Genomic DNA, 18,326 nt, shown 5'->3' on the forward strand with positions numbered 1-18,326 from the left:
TTTCACATATTAATAGTCAAAGGTTAATCCCTTAACTCATTGACCCTAACGATCATCCAAACCCCCCTAATCTCTTAGGTGAGATTCAATTTCAAGTTGCATTAAGATTTAGAACCATAAGATTGCAAAATTAAGTTCTCTTATTCCTAAGAAATCCCTAATTCTAGTTGCTAATTCAGATCAAAGAAACAGATCCAATTCTCATTGGTAAAGGTTCCTCTTTGGTTAATCAAGTGAATTCCCATTCAAAGATTACGTGAACAGCAGAATTAGCAACTCAATTAATCCAGAACTCAAAGTTTAGAAGAAAAAGTTTAATCAATACATCAATTCAAAATCCATAAACTCCTAACTACAAAGAATTAAGCAAACATTGCAACAAAGAAAGAGAAAGAAGAAGAAGGAGAAGAACGCAGAAGATCCATCTTCAACAATCCCCAATCTGATCCCTCTTCTTGGAGCTTGATGTCCGTTCCCAATCCTCTCTCTGACTCTCTCTCAAAGAAGAAATGAAATGAAAAATAGAAAATGAGCAAAAGAACTTGAGTTCTAAGCTTAATCAGGTATTTATAGAAATTATCGATTATATGCGTTGTCACTTTTCTCCATAAGAGTGGCTACGCAGAGGCTTATGTGATTCTGGAAGTCTAGAACTATCACTTTTCCTGCTAAGAGTTGCAACGCAGAAGGTCGAGTGGTTGTGCGTTAACACTTTTATGAGTAAAAGTGGCCACGCACAACTTGCCAAGTTGAGGATTCTCTGGAACATCCACTTTCAATGATAAAAGTGGTTACGCAAAATACTCTGAAATTTTACCTTCTCTGGAACGCTCACTTTCTCTGATAAAAGTGGTTACGTAGAGCCTGCTGAGTCTGAGGCTTCTCTGGAACACTCACTTTTAATGATAAAAGTGGTTACGCCCAGACTTTACTTCTTCCTTGAGCTCTGGAGTGATCACTCTCATTGACAATAGTGATCACGCCCAGCCTGCATTCCATTGTTCTTGTGTTTTGGAGTCCAGAACTGCTATTCTTCCTTTTCCTTTCCATTAATATTCCATTTCCATGAACCTTGCTCAGATTATTCCTATAAAAACAAGCATAAATTTCATAAATGTTAAGCTAACTACATAATAAAAGAAAACCTTCAATCATTCTATTTTTCTAGTTTTTCTGCTGTTTCTTACATGTTTTCCTTATCAAATGGGTTAGAATTACACTAAAATATGAGTCAAAATATGGATTCATCAGTTACCCTCATCTTCATCTACACTTGTATGATTTTATTTTTCAAAATAATGCTTATTTAATTTTCTCTTCTTACTTGGATGAACTTGAGTAGGAATGTGAAGGGTGTTATCTTGCTTTTATTGTTGTGGTTTTACACCTAGGATACTAAAATCATACTTGAAATGGAGGATTAGAAGTGGTTGAGCTAAAAACCTAAGAACCCAAATTCACAGGTTAATGTTCACTAAATTCTGAGACTTGTATGAAGTGAATTGGGAGTTTATGTCTAATACTTGAAATTTAGCTACTGGTTTCACCTCAAACAGATATTTATAACTCAAGTTATGTCCATTTTACTAACAGGTGTTCTAGCTGTCACCTTAGGAGGTTACCTTGTTCCAACAACCACGGATTTTGATTTATTGAGACTGATGAGTATAAAATTAGAACTTGACTCCTTCATAAAAGTTGTAGGAAATTTTATGCCTGAAATTTAGAAATTGGTTTCATGTCAATAACTTATGTGTAGCATGAGATATGGTCGTAGTTGAGCCCTGTCAGAAATAGCCACTGTAAATTGAAAACTGGCACTATTTTATAGGGTATTTGAACTTAATTCCTTCATAAAAGTTGTAGATAAATGAATCCTTAAAATTTAGAAACTGATCTCATGTTAAAATATTAAGTATATCTTGAGTTATGCAAAAAACACTGAACCTTGTGCAATCTGCTCAAAAATTTCCCTGTCATGACTTTGACCAACTTTATTGTACAATCTATCTCGAATTAGACTTTGACCTCTTCATCAATATTGTAGATAATTACGTTATTGAAATTTAGGCTTTGACCTCATGCCAAAACAGTTTATGTAACTCTAGAAAATTTCAAAATACTGAACCTTGTTCATATTCGCCATTAAGATTCTTCTTACTCTAAGTGTGTACCAACTAGGATTTTTTTTTTAAGTTAAGTGTAAGGTGAATATGAGCTCAATATATTACCAAAAATGGATTAAAAAAACAAAATAAGTTTAAATTCCCACAAGATAAAATCAGAAAACTATAAGGTTCTAACTAGCGTTTCATTACGTGTATAGATTTCATCGGAAATCAACTTCAAGCATTGGAGAGAACAAACGTGGACGTAACAGGTAAGAGGTGGGCTATGTAGTAAGGATTACATCATAAATTTGTTTAACCTTATTTGTTGAAATTGTCTAAATTTTGTTATGATTGGTGATTGTGATTTCTTTATATGCTTAATTTTTATAATGGTTTGCTTATGTGTTTGGTGGTGGAAATATATGTTTGATACTTCATTAAGACATAAATTATGTTATATAATATGAATTGTTTTTGAGTGAACATTTATGTGCATGATAGTTTTTCATGGGAAAGTTTAATTAAAATAAATTGAAATAATTGAATGATAGATTGAGAACTCTTATAAACTGTATTGGGAAGTTTTCTGATTGTAACAGGTATTTGAAAAATTTTGAGAAGTCCGTATTACAGGGAAAACTCTATCAAAATTTTGAAAAATATTCAAACTTAGAAAAAATTTTAATCATTCTCGAACAAATTTAGGAATTTGAGAATATGGGACTTTTCTGAGAAAAACTACTTATGAACTCATACATTACTCATCTGAAAATGGTATTTTGTGCAAAATGGGAAATCAGAGACTATGGACTCTAGGAATACGATAGGGAGGCCCTGAGGGAGGACTTAGGGGTAGTGGTTGGAAGCCCTAAAAGACTTAGGCTCGCTACCTGTCGTTGGGGATTCCACTGTACAAACTCTCCTATACCTGACTATGCTCTTGCCATATATCATGGTCAGTGAGCTATTAGGTTCATATTTGAGTGTGGATCTCAACAATCCCGTGGGTGGATTTTCATACCTAGTAGTGTCAACTTCTAGCTACCCCAGCACTGATTTAAGAAATGATTCAGGCCCGTATGCATGGATATTTTAGAAAAACAAACTAGGATCATGCACCACCATCATCATTCATTTGGAATACGATTGATCTGTGAATGTTTATGATGTTTAACATGATGTATGAACTGTGGCTCACCCTATCATTTTTTATTTTTTTTATTTTCTCTGTACCTACGGTACTCATTGGACCTGATTGGTTACTACCTGTAGCAGAGGAAGATGGCCCAGATTCCACACCAAATGAATATGACCATCAGGCTCATTAGCCCGAAGCCATGTCAAAGACAACACGATTGGGATAGACACACACATACTTTTGCGAGCATACTTACTATATTTTTTAGGAGAGTAGCACCAGGACCCAGAGGTAGTGCCCTATTACTATAAGGACTAGACTAACCCTTGACTTAGATAAAAATAATCTTTTTCAGCCCATACCACCACCAATTCTCCCTCCAGCAGGAGGAAATGGATATGGATATTCCGGAGGATTATGATCCTTTAAACACTGATGAGTCTAGCGACTTGGAGATGGACTCAGATGAGGGAGATTCATCTCCTGAGTCTGAAGATATAGATTCGGAGTAGAAGTGATACTACTTCTTTTTTTTTTGTATAGTGACAAAGGTTAGTCATAGGCATTCTTTTGTTATACATAGGCCTTTATGGTACCAGGTAGAAGTCACTTTTTTTGTTTAGTTGTGCTGCTCTGTAGAAAGTCATCCCGGTGTTGCCTTTATTATTTTAAAGAACTGTAACTAATATTTTATCTGTATATAATTATGTTGCTAGGTGAAATGGTAATTGAGTTCTCCAGTATAGAATATTGTGTAATGCAGGGAACTTATTGACCATTTTGCTCTTTGTATTACTGTAAGAGGATATCTAAACACTTATGAAAGTTTACCTTAAGTACTTTATGCAACGACAAAATTCTGAAATGTGTTATTGAAAATTTGCTTGTTAAAGTTTATTTTTGCGATTAATAGTTTAATACATCGATATTATGTATTGGAGGAAGATTATTAGTATATAAAAAAATCACTAATTCTCTAATTGAGGGTTTATAAAGTAGGGTGTTACATTATTAATCATGAGTCTTAAAAGTATTTGAAAGGTCAAGGGAAATTAAATAGAAGACATGCTAAGTGAGTAGAATTCATAGAGCAATTTTCCTATGTCATCAAACATAAGTAAGGAAAAATAAATAAGGTGGAAAATGCTCTCTCTAGGAGACACATTTTGTTTTCCACCTTAGGATGAATAGTGCTAGGGTTTTACAACATTAAGGGATTGTATGCTTTGGATGATACATTTGCTCCACTTTATGCCTTGTGTAAGGAAAAGTTTTACAATGGATACTTTAGGCATAAATGCTATCTTTTTAATAATAATAAGTTTTATGTGGCTAAAGTATTTATTAGAGAGCTTATACTACAGAAATCCCATGAAGAAGGTTTGATGAGACACTTTGGTATCCGATAGGCTTGTCATTGACTCAAAAGGGTTTTGATTCTATCTTTGTGGTAGTTGATCATTTTTTAAAACTGACTCACTTTATTTCATGCCACAAAGTAGATGATGCTAGTAGTGTGGCAAGATTCTTCTTTAAGGAAGTGGTAAGACTACATGGTATACCTAGGATCATAGTTTTGGATAGGGACACTAAGTTCCTAAGCCACTTTTAGATAACATTATGGAGTAGTTTAAGCACCAAACTCTTCTTCTTTACCGCTTTCCATCTACAAATAAATTATCAAATTGAGGTTATAAACAAAACTCTCACAACTATGTTTAGGGTAATCATTTAAAAGAATATTAAGTTTTGGGATGAATGTTTACCCCATGTAGAGTTTTCTTACAATTGAATTGTTCATTCTAGTACTAGGTTCACACTTTTTAAGGTTGTGTATGGGTTTAACTACTTAACCCTCTTAGACTTATTGCCTTTACCTAATCTTCTTCTCTTTTACATGAGAAAGGTGAGACTAAAGTTGAATTTGTTAAAACGTTACATAAGAAGGTTAAGGTGCAACTAGAAAAGAAGATAGAACATAATGTGAGAATGGCCAATAAAGGTAGAAAGAAATTGGTATTTGAACCAAGTGATTGGGGTTCATCTTAGGAAGGAAAGGTTTCATAATCTAAAAAAATATAAGCTACAACTTAGGGGAGATGGATCATTCTAAGTGGTAGAAAGAATAAATAATAATGTGAGTGTCACTTTTAATATTATTAACTTAGCCCTTTTTGAAGCATGTGATGATGCATAGGAAGTCAAGGATACTGCAATTTCATGTCTAAATTCTCTCTAAGAAAGGGGGGATGATGTGAACCATGAAGAGCATCTAATAAAGAATAAGAGCCTAGGAGAATTTCATAAGCTGATGACTAGGGCTAGGGCGAAGACAGCCCAACAAGGCTTGTATACTACTAAGAGACCCACATTATTAAGGCCATAGGATTGCATACATTTTCCTACTTTACTTGTATTTTTACATTTGTACATAATTGTTAGACATTTTTAAGCCTTGTATTTAAGTCATGGGTCTAGGCAGTCCAATAGACTTAAAGGTGGAGTATCATGTATTTTGTTTTACTTGTATTGGACCACATTTTTTAATATGTATGTAGCCTAATCTTCATTCCATTAGATAGAGTATAGCGTTATTTAAACTTTCACTAGAAGCTTCCGCCTATAGATTCTATATGTTTTAAAAATGACCATAATTAAAAAAGATATTTTAAAATAAAATATTTTATTTTTAACATTAAAACTTCTTTACATAAACAAATTATATTTCATTGCTAATTTATTTTACATTTTAGTATAAAATAATTTTTAAATACTAAAAATCAATAAAAAATATTCAAAAATTAAATTAATAAATTAAACTTAAATTTTAAAATTTTTAATTATAACAAAATTTAATTTTATATTTAATTTATTTAAATAAATGAGTCGTGAGATCAATATTGTATAAGTAAAAAAAAAACTTAAATGTAAGGAAGAGAAAAAAAAAACTAATGAAATAATAATAATAATAATAAGGATATAAATATTTTAAAAAAAATTAATACTATTAATTATTGTTGTTTATTTTTATTGTATTGATTGTATTTTTATTTTTCATAAGCTTTTATAGTTAGGATTAATTTTTTTTTACGCAGTGATTGACTGATTGAGTTTATATATTGAGAGAGTTAAAATCTATTAATACTGTAAGTAAAAGTTATATATTGATGACTCTCAATCATTTTTCATAAAATGTAATGTTGACCAATTTAATTGTTGAATTAATATATATTATTTTATGATTAAACTTCACCTATATAAACATTTATAGGTATGTTATTAAAAATTGATATTCACTTAAGATAAAGCAATTAAGTATAATTATCTTTATTTTTTGAAAGAAAATATAAATTTAATCTATTTGATCAAACTTTCAAATTAACGATTAGATTGAAAAATTTTATATTCTAAAAAAATTATTAAAATATGTAAGTGTTGAAATTAAACGTAAGATATAAATAATTCATTTACACATGAATTTTCAAAACTCCCCAAATAATATCTCTTTTATATATCCTTTGTTCTTGTATATTGGGATGTTAGATCCAACTGTCATTCTTCTCCGTTGGCGGTGAATGGTGAGGACATCTGCAAATAAACTTCAATACTCTTTAGCACATCTTTCGTCGTTGCGATATACCCTTTGATTCTTTCAATGGATAAACCTTATGGGTCGTCTTGCACACCTTCTTTGAGATAGTAGATGTATTCATCGGTCCTCATCAAGTTGATGTCGTACCAATTGAGTGGTGAGACACCAACATTGGAACTTTATTAACTGGTTCACTGTCACAACTTCAAAACACATGGGGGACTTGGAATTCAAGACAGCAGGCTGGTAAATACTACCTCACTCGGTAAACTAGTGTGGAAAATGGTCACGGATAGAGACAATGTGGGTGAAAGTACAGTCACATAAATATCTCTCCAACCACTCCATGTTACAAGCAAATTCCAACTACAATGCTTCATATCTAGAAAAGGGGCTGGTTAAAGCAAACCAAAAAAAAAAAAAAAACATTTTACTCAATGGCTTCCATTTTCGTGTGGAAAATGACAACACACCAATTTGGCACGATGAATTGATAGAGTTTGGATGTGTCTCCAATTTAGTGAACTATGTACATATCACTTATTTGCTTTAAGGACATCTATGATAATTTATGTATCATAGATATACATCATATATTCCTTCAAATATATAACAGTAATGGCTATTACAGTTCTATATCATCGTACGTCTTAATTTACACATCAGTAAGGACAATTAGGGATGACAATGAGTAAAGTATCTGATGGGCACCCACAAAATTTATCCACAATAGGTAGGGTATTTATTCGCTATACGGGTATGGGTGTGGGTAAAAACTCGTAAATTTAATGGGCATGGGTGCGGGTATGGGTATCTAAGTACTCACCCCACCCCATACCCGTATATATATATATATATATATATATATATATATATATATATATATATATATATATATATATATATATATATGCTTGAACTTTATTCTATAATTATGTATTGAATTTTTGTATTATTAAAATAGATTTAATAATAAAGTAAACCAAAAAAATTTAATTTGGTTTATATTTTTAATAGAAAAATTTATTTACTATTTTATATCATTTAATTAGGCTAATACAATTTAATTATTACATAGTGAATATGAGATTGAATTTTTTTAAAATATTATTTATATATGACACATATAAAATATTTTTGTTAATAAAATCATATTGATGTTTAAATCATAAAGTGAATGATAAATAATAAATATATTGTAAATATTTTATAAATGTTACAATCACCTACTAATACCTTAAAATTATTTATTAATAATATTTAAATTTTATTTTTTATATTTTAATTTAAAATAATATTTTTCTATACAACATAGGTATTACAAGCACAACTATAATCTATTGAATCTAAATAATATTATTCTTACTATTTATTCACATTCAAAGAAGTTTTTGAAAAGATATAAATATAAAAAATTATTGTTAATTTTTATTTGTTAATTTTTTTCAGATAAAAAAATATAATTTTTTTAATATACACGTATATTTTTTTATTATAAAATTTTATTATAACTATTTATCTTTTATTCAAATTTTTTCTTTTAAAATTTATATACATTATAAATATTTAATTCATTAAAATAATTTTTCAAAAATTTGTATTTTTGATAAAATACTTTCCTATAGTATATGAGTTAAAAATATTAGTATTAATATATATATATATATATATTAATTATATTATTTTAATTAAATCTATTATTTTTCTTACAATTTCAAATTCAAAAGTTAAAAGAAATATTTTATGTATCAACTTTCTGTTGTTAGTATTGAACTTCTCTACTCTAATTCTATTCTCATTCTCAATGTCTTTCTCATTAAAACCTAACAACTATGAAATGTTATTCATTAGGTTAGTTGTCAATGTACAGATCTATTTCATTGCGCTCTGACATTGTCAATGTATCCACACGAAAGGACAACCATTATACAGATCTATTTCATTGTCGCTCTGACATTGTCAATTGATCAAATCTCACACAAGATAAGATTATCACTGACAAATAACTTGTGTGTTTAGTTTCACTTATTGTTTCTAAGACTTTTAGTTTAGAAAATTATTATATTAAGATACATTTAACATTTATGATCTTTGAATATTTATTTTTATCTATGTTTGTACCTTATTCGGCAACTACATATTGAATTTTTGTATTATTATGCTACTTATGTGAAGTTATATAAATATATTTTTCTTTATAAATATTTTTTTTCAAAAAAACACGGGTAATGGGTACAAGATGGGTATGCGGGTACCCAGAGGGTACAAGTACAGGGATTAATGTTCATACCCATGCGAGTATGGGGCCGAGTACGGGTATTTTTTTAAAACGCGGGTATGGGGATTGGTACTATAGTACCCTACCCATTGTCATCCCTAAAGACAATTGATTGGTAGGTACAACTAGGGATGGAAACAGGTCAGACCAGGCCAGACTTTACTCTAAACAGGCCTGTAACATAATTATTAGGCCTGAGTCTGGCCTGTTACCTGTTAAAGGCTTTATTTTAGGCCTAGCCTAACCTGTTTAAGTGGCCTGGCCTGACCTGAAGCCTGTTAACAAAGCCTGTTAAAAAAAAATTAATATTAATAAAAATATAAATATTTTTTATTATTAAATTAGTTTATACATTTTTCTAATTTCTATATATGTTCTTAATAATTATTAAATAATTATAATAATATTTATATAATTTTATAAATAATTTTTAAAATATTATTTAATTATTAATTATAAATATTTTATATTAATAAAATTTATATTTATATATTTTTTTAAATTATATAAATATTAAATATTTTAGTTCTATTTTAGAAACATATTTTGTTTATTTAAAGACATCTTATATTCAACAAATAAAGTTATAGTAAATACATAAAATTGATAAAAAAAAAAAAATATTCACACAGTTTGTTGAATCAATTAAAAGAAAATTATATGTTTTAAAAAAATAAATTTAAACTTACTGCAATATATATATATATATATATATATAATGATAATAATAATAACTATTAAATTAAAAAAATAATTACAAAAAATAACACTTATAAAATTTATTGAATCAGCTAAAAAAATTAATATATTTTAAAAAGTAAATACATATCGTCATTATAAAAATTGTAGATAATAAATACTTATATTATAAAATTCATATATGAAGAAAAATAACATATGAGCATAGGAAGAATTATTAAAATTTATATTTAAATTAAAATAACTTATATTTCTAAATTTGTATCTTAATTAAAAAATATGTGATAAAACTTAATATAAAAATTTAAATTTAATGTACTATATATAAAATGAAAACAATAATAACTATTAAATTAAAAAATAATTATAAAATATTTAATTTTATTTGTCTCATTAATTTGTTATTTTAAATTAACAAATAAATGTAAAATTAACTACACTATAATATTAATGTAATATAGAAAATATTACTGATACAATAAATTAAAACACATATTTATAAATTACATATAAATTAATAAATTGACTAATAATTTAATTAAAACATGTGCAAGTTATAAAAATATATATTATTATATAATTTATTTATAATTATATTATTTATATTATTTGTTACATGGTCTGATTATATATATATATATATATATTATAATAAGCTTTTTATTTTATTTTGTTATTTTATTTTTTATAAATTTTTACTTTCAAATAAAATATAATTCAGATTTAAGTAATCTCTATTTATTATAAATAAAAAGAATTATAACATAATATATTAATATAATAATTAAATTAATAATAATAAAATTAAGAGTATTAAAAATATATTAATATAATTTTATTATTTTATTTTTAAATATTATTTCGTTTAGTTTTGATTACGTCTTATTCATGTTCAAAGACTTAACTATTTTTTAAATTGTTTAAATATAATAATTTATTATTAAATAAATTTATTATTTAAAAAGTGTAATCATGTATAAATATTTTTAATTTTTGATATAATATAATTTCTGTTTATTATAATTATAAATAAATAAAATTATAACATAATATATTAATTTAATAATAATAGAATTAAGAATATAAAAATATATTATGAAATAACTTTATTATTTAAATATATTTTGATAGCTCTATTTTTAAATTATAATATATATATATATATATATATATATATATATATATATACAGGTCCGCCTGTCAAGCTTAACAGGCTTTATAAACAGTTCAGACCTGACTTGTTTACTTAAACAGACCTTAAAAAAGGTCTGAGTCTGGTTTGTTTATTAAAAAAGTCAGGTCAAGGCAGGCCAAAACTAGGCCAGGCTACAGGCCCCTGTCAGGCGACCTGACCTGTTTCCATCCCTAGGTACAACAAAGTACAAGCAAATGTCACATGTATTAATCTTATATAAACTGACCAAAAAATTAAATGTTTAAAAGTATAAAATAAAATCAACGAGTTTTACCATTTTCAAATCAAAGTGGTACTTAAAAAAATTAAGCTTTTAGTTGAATTCATATTTGGAGAAATTATCAAATAAGTTGTAGGTGGATCGCATTCAGCTTCGCTCTGTATGGATATTAAATAGTGACAAACTCGAAATTCAAGATTCAAATAAAACTTTAAAATACATTATAAAAGGAAAATATGCAAGTTTCTCCTTCTTTCATGATGATCATAAGAAACAAATAAAACTCAGTGTGTATAAGATGGAAATTTAAGGAAAGAACTAAACACTTTCCAAATCAAAAGATTAAATCCACATTAAAGAATAGTACTTCAAAGGACACATAAGAAAACGTAAAATTTTACTTAAAATCATGGAGAGGGGGAAAATCACCACTTAATTTTTTTACAATTTTTTCTGAACTTTTTTGCTTTGAAAAAGTAATGTTTGCAAGTTGTATGTATGCGCCTATGGGTATATATATGTTAGTGTATGAGTAAAATTATTATTTTGTATAAGTGTGTATATGTGTGTATGCAAAATTATTATTTTTCATGAGTTGTGCTTAACTTTTTATTTTTATTTTTTTATACATATAATATTTTCCTACACCTTTGATAACTTCATCAAATATGAATTGCAAAGAATTAATGTTTTTCACCTTTCTTACTAACACAACCACCGTATACCCGATCTTCTTCTTCTTCTTTTTCTCATATATTCACATACAATCACTGTCTTGATCTTTCTCCATATTTCTTACTCTCTCATCTAATCTTCAAGTTGACAAGAATCTATTGGTATATGTTCATTTACCTCTTTAAGAAAAGTAAAGTAGATAAAATACTAAATTACACTTAAATGGAAGGAAGCAAAATTTGGAAACAAATTATAAATGCTGATGAATTAGGAATCTAATTATCATTGATAACTGAAGTAGAATAGATCATATATTTTAAAAAAATCACCTTCCTCAAATAAGACTTATAATAGGAAGCGTAATAGTAAAATAGATTCAATTTTAGTATATTATTATTATTTGTGTCAAAAAAAATCTATTAATGTACATTTATTCAATATATATATTTGTATTTAATCATTATCTATTGTATTTAGATAACACTATCTAATTACAATTATGTTTGTTTGCTTCCTGTAATTGTTGACATCACATGTTAAATTTATACACTTACATCATTTAATAACATTTCATAAAATATAAAATTAACTAATATAATTATTAGTTTGAAATTTCTTATTAAGTGAATTCTAATATATATGGATAAAACAACATGTGAAATTGCAAAATAATTTAATAGGACAAGAGTTGTCTATCATCTTTATTTAGTTTTAAAAACATAAAATACATCCAACATTAACTATGGATCTGAAATTAACTAAATAGCAAAGCAAGGATTACAGGATGACGTGCATGCGTATTACTTAGGAGTAGAAGCCGATCCATTCACTGAGAAATCTTATTCAACTTACAATAAGCATAATCCTTATATTTCTTGGTCTTATATTTTGGTGGATTGTCTTGGTTAACTAACTTTGGGTGAGGACCAACCTCGTGCTCTGGTTGGGGCTCTATGAACACTGGCCAGGACATCCTTATCTCATCTTTGTTCACTGTTGTTCTGTGAAAAACAGCCTTGTATTTTCCATTGCTCAATATCTATTCCACCATAAAAATAAAAGAGAAAAAGTATACAAATGTAATAAAAAAGGAAGAAAAAAGGCAAATAAATTATATATTATAATAGTGTAAAAAGTTTTGGATTATACCTCCATTTGGTCCCCAATGTGAATGATGAGAGCATTAGGGACATACTTAACATCGTACCAATGACCATCTCTAGAAGCTTGAAGGCCCTGCACCTCGTTGGGCACCAAAATGGTGAGGTAGGATATGTCCGTGTGTGGTGGCACACCAAGGACGAGATCAGGAAAAGGACATGGAGGATAATAGTTTATTTTTAGAAGGTGTATCATCTCATCTCCATGTGCAGCCTCCTTTAGCTCATTTTCTTCAAGCCCAAGCCCTATTGACATACTCTTGAACAATTTGTTCACCACCTCATGTAGGTATTTGCAGTATTCTTCATTGACTTCCCTGATTGAAAATCAAGTGTTACAGGACATTCGTTAGCTCAAAAAATAATAATAGTTTAAACATTTTTCTCATATTAACAATTTTTTGTTTTAATCACTTCAAATAAAATCTTTTTGTTTTGTTCCTATTTTTTCATTAATTTTTTATTTTAGTCATTATTATATATATTCCGAACTCCATAAAATAAATATACCTTTACCTCCCTTATTTTAAAAGAAAGAGGTACACTTCGTTAACAAATCATTGATAAAGAACAATTGAATAATAACAACTATGGACATAGTATGATGATAAACATCATTTCATGCTTCTACTAAAAAATATTGTAATGAACAATTTTTGTTTTATATTTTTCTTGTATTTTATTAAAAAAATAACACGCAATTAAAATATTTATTAATAACAATTAAGAATCTCTTCTGTATTACTTTTGTTCAAGAAGAAGAAATTAGGATACACACAAAAGGAACAATTACTGTCAGTCCCATGCAAAAAAGAGGTAAACAACTGACATTAAAAGTGAAAGTTCTAAGGTGTAATTCTTTTATATTTTACGTGTATTTTTGGTAATTGTATGTGGAGAAAAGATTAAAAAACAATAAATATATAGTGTTAATATTAAGTAATTCAAATAATAATTTTTTAAACCAAAATTTAGTGAAAGAAGACATGTTTAAAAGTAAAGAAAATTATTGAGTTCAACAAAAACATAAAATATTTGTGATAAATAACACACTTGTTCTAATATTAGACCCGAGTATAAGAAGTTAGACTGAAAAAGTTATTAATTTGCACAAAGAATAATAACCTGTAAGAAGGAGGATTCTTAGGCCAGAAATGGTAGTTTATAGAAGAAAGTGGCCATACAATATGGAATAAATGGTCCACCCAACCCTTTTTGCCATTCACCTCGTTTGAAAGTTTTGTGCCATACCCTTCTAAAGAATCAGACCTCATAGGCTTAGCATATAGCTCCTTTTCTTCTTGGGATAACTCAAAGAACTTTTTGCCTACATTTTGTAACTTCCTTATAACTTCACTGGGTATCTCATGGTTCACAATTTGAAACATACCCCAATCCCTAGATGCCTTCACAATCTCATACATCACCTTCTCTTCATCTGGGTCACTTAAATTAATAATGGGAACCTCAAGATTCACCCCTTGAACTGTTGTGATGCCTGGTTGCTCTGTCTCTGACCTAACAAACATGGCTAGGATTGCATCATCTTTGAACTCAGAAGCTATGGTTTGCACCCTTAATGTCTCCATGTTGTTCAATTGTCACACTCTTTGTTTTGAATCTTGAATTTTATAGAAAAATCCACTTCCTACCAAACTACATTAAGAATCACATTCATGATCAATAAATATATTTTTAAAATATATTATATTAATTTTAATATATACGAATAAGATATAAATAATTTTAAATTAATATAAAAATTTATAAATATGACATGTGATTAAAATTTGATTATTCAATAAAAATTTATTAAATAGTATATATATATATATATATATAAAGGAATCAAATTAGACTAGTATTTATATTCAGTTTTACATTATTTAATAACTATTTATAAATACGTTATATGAGCAGTAATCAAATTATACTGGTATAGGTAATATGTATTCTTACTACATTGGATGATTTAATTTAAAATTTAACTATTAAATTAAAATTTCTAATCATATAAACTGTGCAAAATTTTAAATTAATCTAAAAATATTTAATATTTTATTTTTATATAATATATACCTTTAAAAAATAAAAAGCTTTAATTGCATGACCTTTATACTTGCAAGCTATGGTTTAATCCCTTTTCCATGCTGTGCGCTATAGTTTCCTTCTCTCACTTTTTTTATCAAGTTGGTAAGAAGAGATGTTGTGACACTCTTGAAGTTGAGTCTTGAATTTATAGAAAAATTTGCCCCCAGCTAAAGCACATGAAGTCTCATGAATAATAAATAAAAAGTTTAGTTATATTTTTGTATTATTTTATATTAAATAAAAATATGTGTATTTATTACTTCAAGAATCTTACTAGCTATTATACTGGTTACAAAATCAAAAACAAATTTTTTTTATTAAAAATCACATCTAACTGTATTAAAAAGGTCTCGTAAACATTGATTAGATAATTAAAAATGGAATTATAATATATATATATATATATATATATATATATATATATATAGATAAGTGAATTAAAAATCATAAAAGAAACTTATTAATTATATTTTTTTAAAAAAAATATTTTATTTTAATTTTTTAAAACACTAATAAACGTTTGCTAATTAGGAAGCATATCAATGAATGGCTGAGACTTGCGATAAAAACTCCTATTATTGATAAAATTGGGATGCAATACACGGATGCAAGTAATTTGCGTATTCGTGACGCTTAAAAAGATACTAGAGTTTAAAAAGAAATGCAAGTATTACAAGAGAATGGTTTTAATAATAATTTATTTGTTAATATTAGCCTTTAAAAATTTTAAACATTTTAAAAAAAAATTGTTAAAAATTATTTATAATAGTTTTATATTTTTTATATAATAAATATTTATTTTTTAAAACATTACTATTTTAATAGTAAAATTAATTTTAATAACTGATTTTAATCAAAAATTAAAAATGAGAGATGGAAAAATTAATAAGCAATTTCAATTTATATGAAGATTTTCATTTTATTACTTTTGTTATTTTGTAAAATAATAAAATAAAATATATGTTTCAATACATATTTTTATTTCTTTCTTCTTAACAACAAAGAATAAATTTGTATTAAAGTTATGTTTGTGAGTTACAAACATAAAATTAAATGTGCAAGTGGATGGATGGTCCTAATGAGGAAGTGATATAAACAAAAGGATGATCTCCTCTGCACCACTCTCCCTAGTCCCTACCCCCACCCAACAACCTCCATACTTACCTTCTTTCCCTTCTACCCAACTTCCCCCACCTCCACCCAACCCCTATATTCACATGCTTCCTTCGTTTTTTTGCTCTCTTTTCACATAGAAGATGATGATTTTGCAAAATTTGCTCATTTTTTTGTAATTTTTATATTTTTACTTAATCAATTCACTCATATCATGTTATTGTCACTGCATGAAAAAATATGATTTTATAATATTATAAGTCTGTTGGCTGGTCAATACACTTTAGGCATGTCTCTCAAATTCAGCAACCAAATTAGTGACTTAATTTAATTCAACTCCTTTTGTAATGTAAATATATATATATATATCAATACTAATTTAATGGATTAGTTTACTAAATTAAAATATAGTAAAATAAAAAATTACAAAATATATATATTTATATGTATTAGTGTATGTATATACATCGATTCAGCCGTTAAATTATAATTATATATTATTTAAATTATTTGTATTTATTTAAATTAAATACTTATAAGATTATTATTGAAAGGCCTTTATTTTGATAAATTTAAATATATATTATATTAATTTAATATATACATATATAACTTATGTTATTGAAAATTTTAATTTAACTGATAATTTTAAAAGTAAATTATCTCTCAAAAATATAATATCTTTATTATTAATTATCATAAATAAAATCAATTTTATCAATCTGCATGTAGCACAAAAATTAAAACTTGTTTCATGTATAAAAGTGTCTATTGTCAGACCCAAGTTTCTATGGCCACTCAAATGTAAATTTATGTAAAATATCCTTTGGTATAGTAATAATAGAGAAAGAAAATAATATTTTACATAAAAATCACTTAAATGATGGTGATAAATGATATATAAATATGACTATAAACATATCCTTCGTTTACACGTAGGATAAAAATTACATGTTAAAGGAATAAGTATTTACAAAAATTAATTATAAGAGGATATCATTTTCATCCAAATTTATATATGGATAATTTATCTATAAAAGTTTATACACACTACGTATTTATACCTATGTAAATGATATAAATATAGAGTAAATATTAATCAGAATTTTAATAATATTAATTAAATATTATTAATATGCTTTTATTATAACTTTTAATACATTTTAGATTATAACTTTTAATAAAATATCTTAATTATTAATTACTTGATTATTATCTTGATAACACTAAGTAAGACCTTATAATTATACATTTGTATATTTTACAACTATAATTTAAAATATATTCTAATATTTTTAAATTGAGTTAAATGTTATAGTTTAAATGAATATTTTTTATTGACTTTAAATACAATGAAACCCTACAACACTTATAATTAATAAATGTCACATTAAAAAAAAAACAGATAACGTATTTAAGCGTATGTTTAAATAATAAATTCATCAATTTTGATATTATTTGAATAATAAAAATTAAATATATAATTTTAAAATATGATAATAATAAAATATAATTTTAAAAATAAAACTATATAAAAATAAATAAGTAAAATAATCTTCAAAAAACTATATACAGAACATTTAAATCTTTGTGCAGTTATTTTATTAAAATTATACCTATAAAAAATATAATTCTTTCAGGTGACCCAAACCATATCATTTAGCTGAAAATTATTTTTCATTTAACATATTTACATAAGTTTTATTTCATATTATGTATTCAATTAGATTATTTTATTTTATTCTACTTCTCCAAACACACTTGAAATTTCTTCCAAAAATTCTAGTACTGCACTGATGTTCAAACGAACACTTTCAGATCTTAACAGAATTAAATTGCATCAAACAAAATTGGAGAATTTGTCGTTGAGGAATAAGAAAAGAATGGCTAGTTCATATTTTTAAGGCTAAAAATTAAGTCACTTAATAATTTTTTATATAATTCAAAGATTTAATAATTAAATAATTATTTAATTTTTTTATTAAATAGATTAATTTTTAAAAAAATAAAATTATTAGATATTTCATTATATGACTTTTTTCCGACATATGATA

At 26.3% G+C, this 18,326-nt stretch overlaps 1 protein-coding gene across 1 annotated transcript; it reads right to left on the reverse strand.

Annotated features, from left to right (window-relative positions):
* Window positions 1-12,734: 12,734 nt before the first annotated feature.
* On the reverse strand, window positions 12,735-14,657 carry LOC113848076 (flavonol synthase/flavanone 3-hydroxylase-like). The gene is made up of 3 exons (XM_027477456.1): window positions 14,194-14,657; window positions 13,058-13,385; window positions 12,735-12,947 (listed from the first exon to the last, which is right to left on the reverse strand). Exons 1-3 carry the CDS (start codon window positions 14,655-14,657, stop codon window positions 12,735-12,737), a joined length of 1,005 nt encoding a protein of 334 aa, XP_027333257.1.
* Between the last annotated feature and the right edge of the window lie 3,669 nt (window positions 14,658-18,326).

The sequence above is a fragment of the Abrus precatorius genome, unplaced genomic scaffold (assembly GCF_003935025.1).
Source record: "Abrus precatorius isolate BTA unplaced genomic scaffold, Abrus_2018 Scaffold8, whole genome shotgun sequence".
Classification (NCBI taxonomy): domain Eukaryota; kingdom Viridiplantae; phylum Streptophyta; class Magnoliopsida; order Fabales; family Fabaceae; genus Abrus; species Abrus precatorius.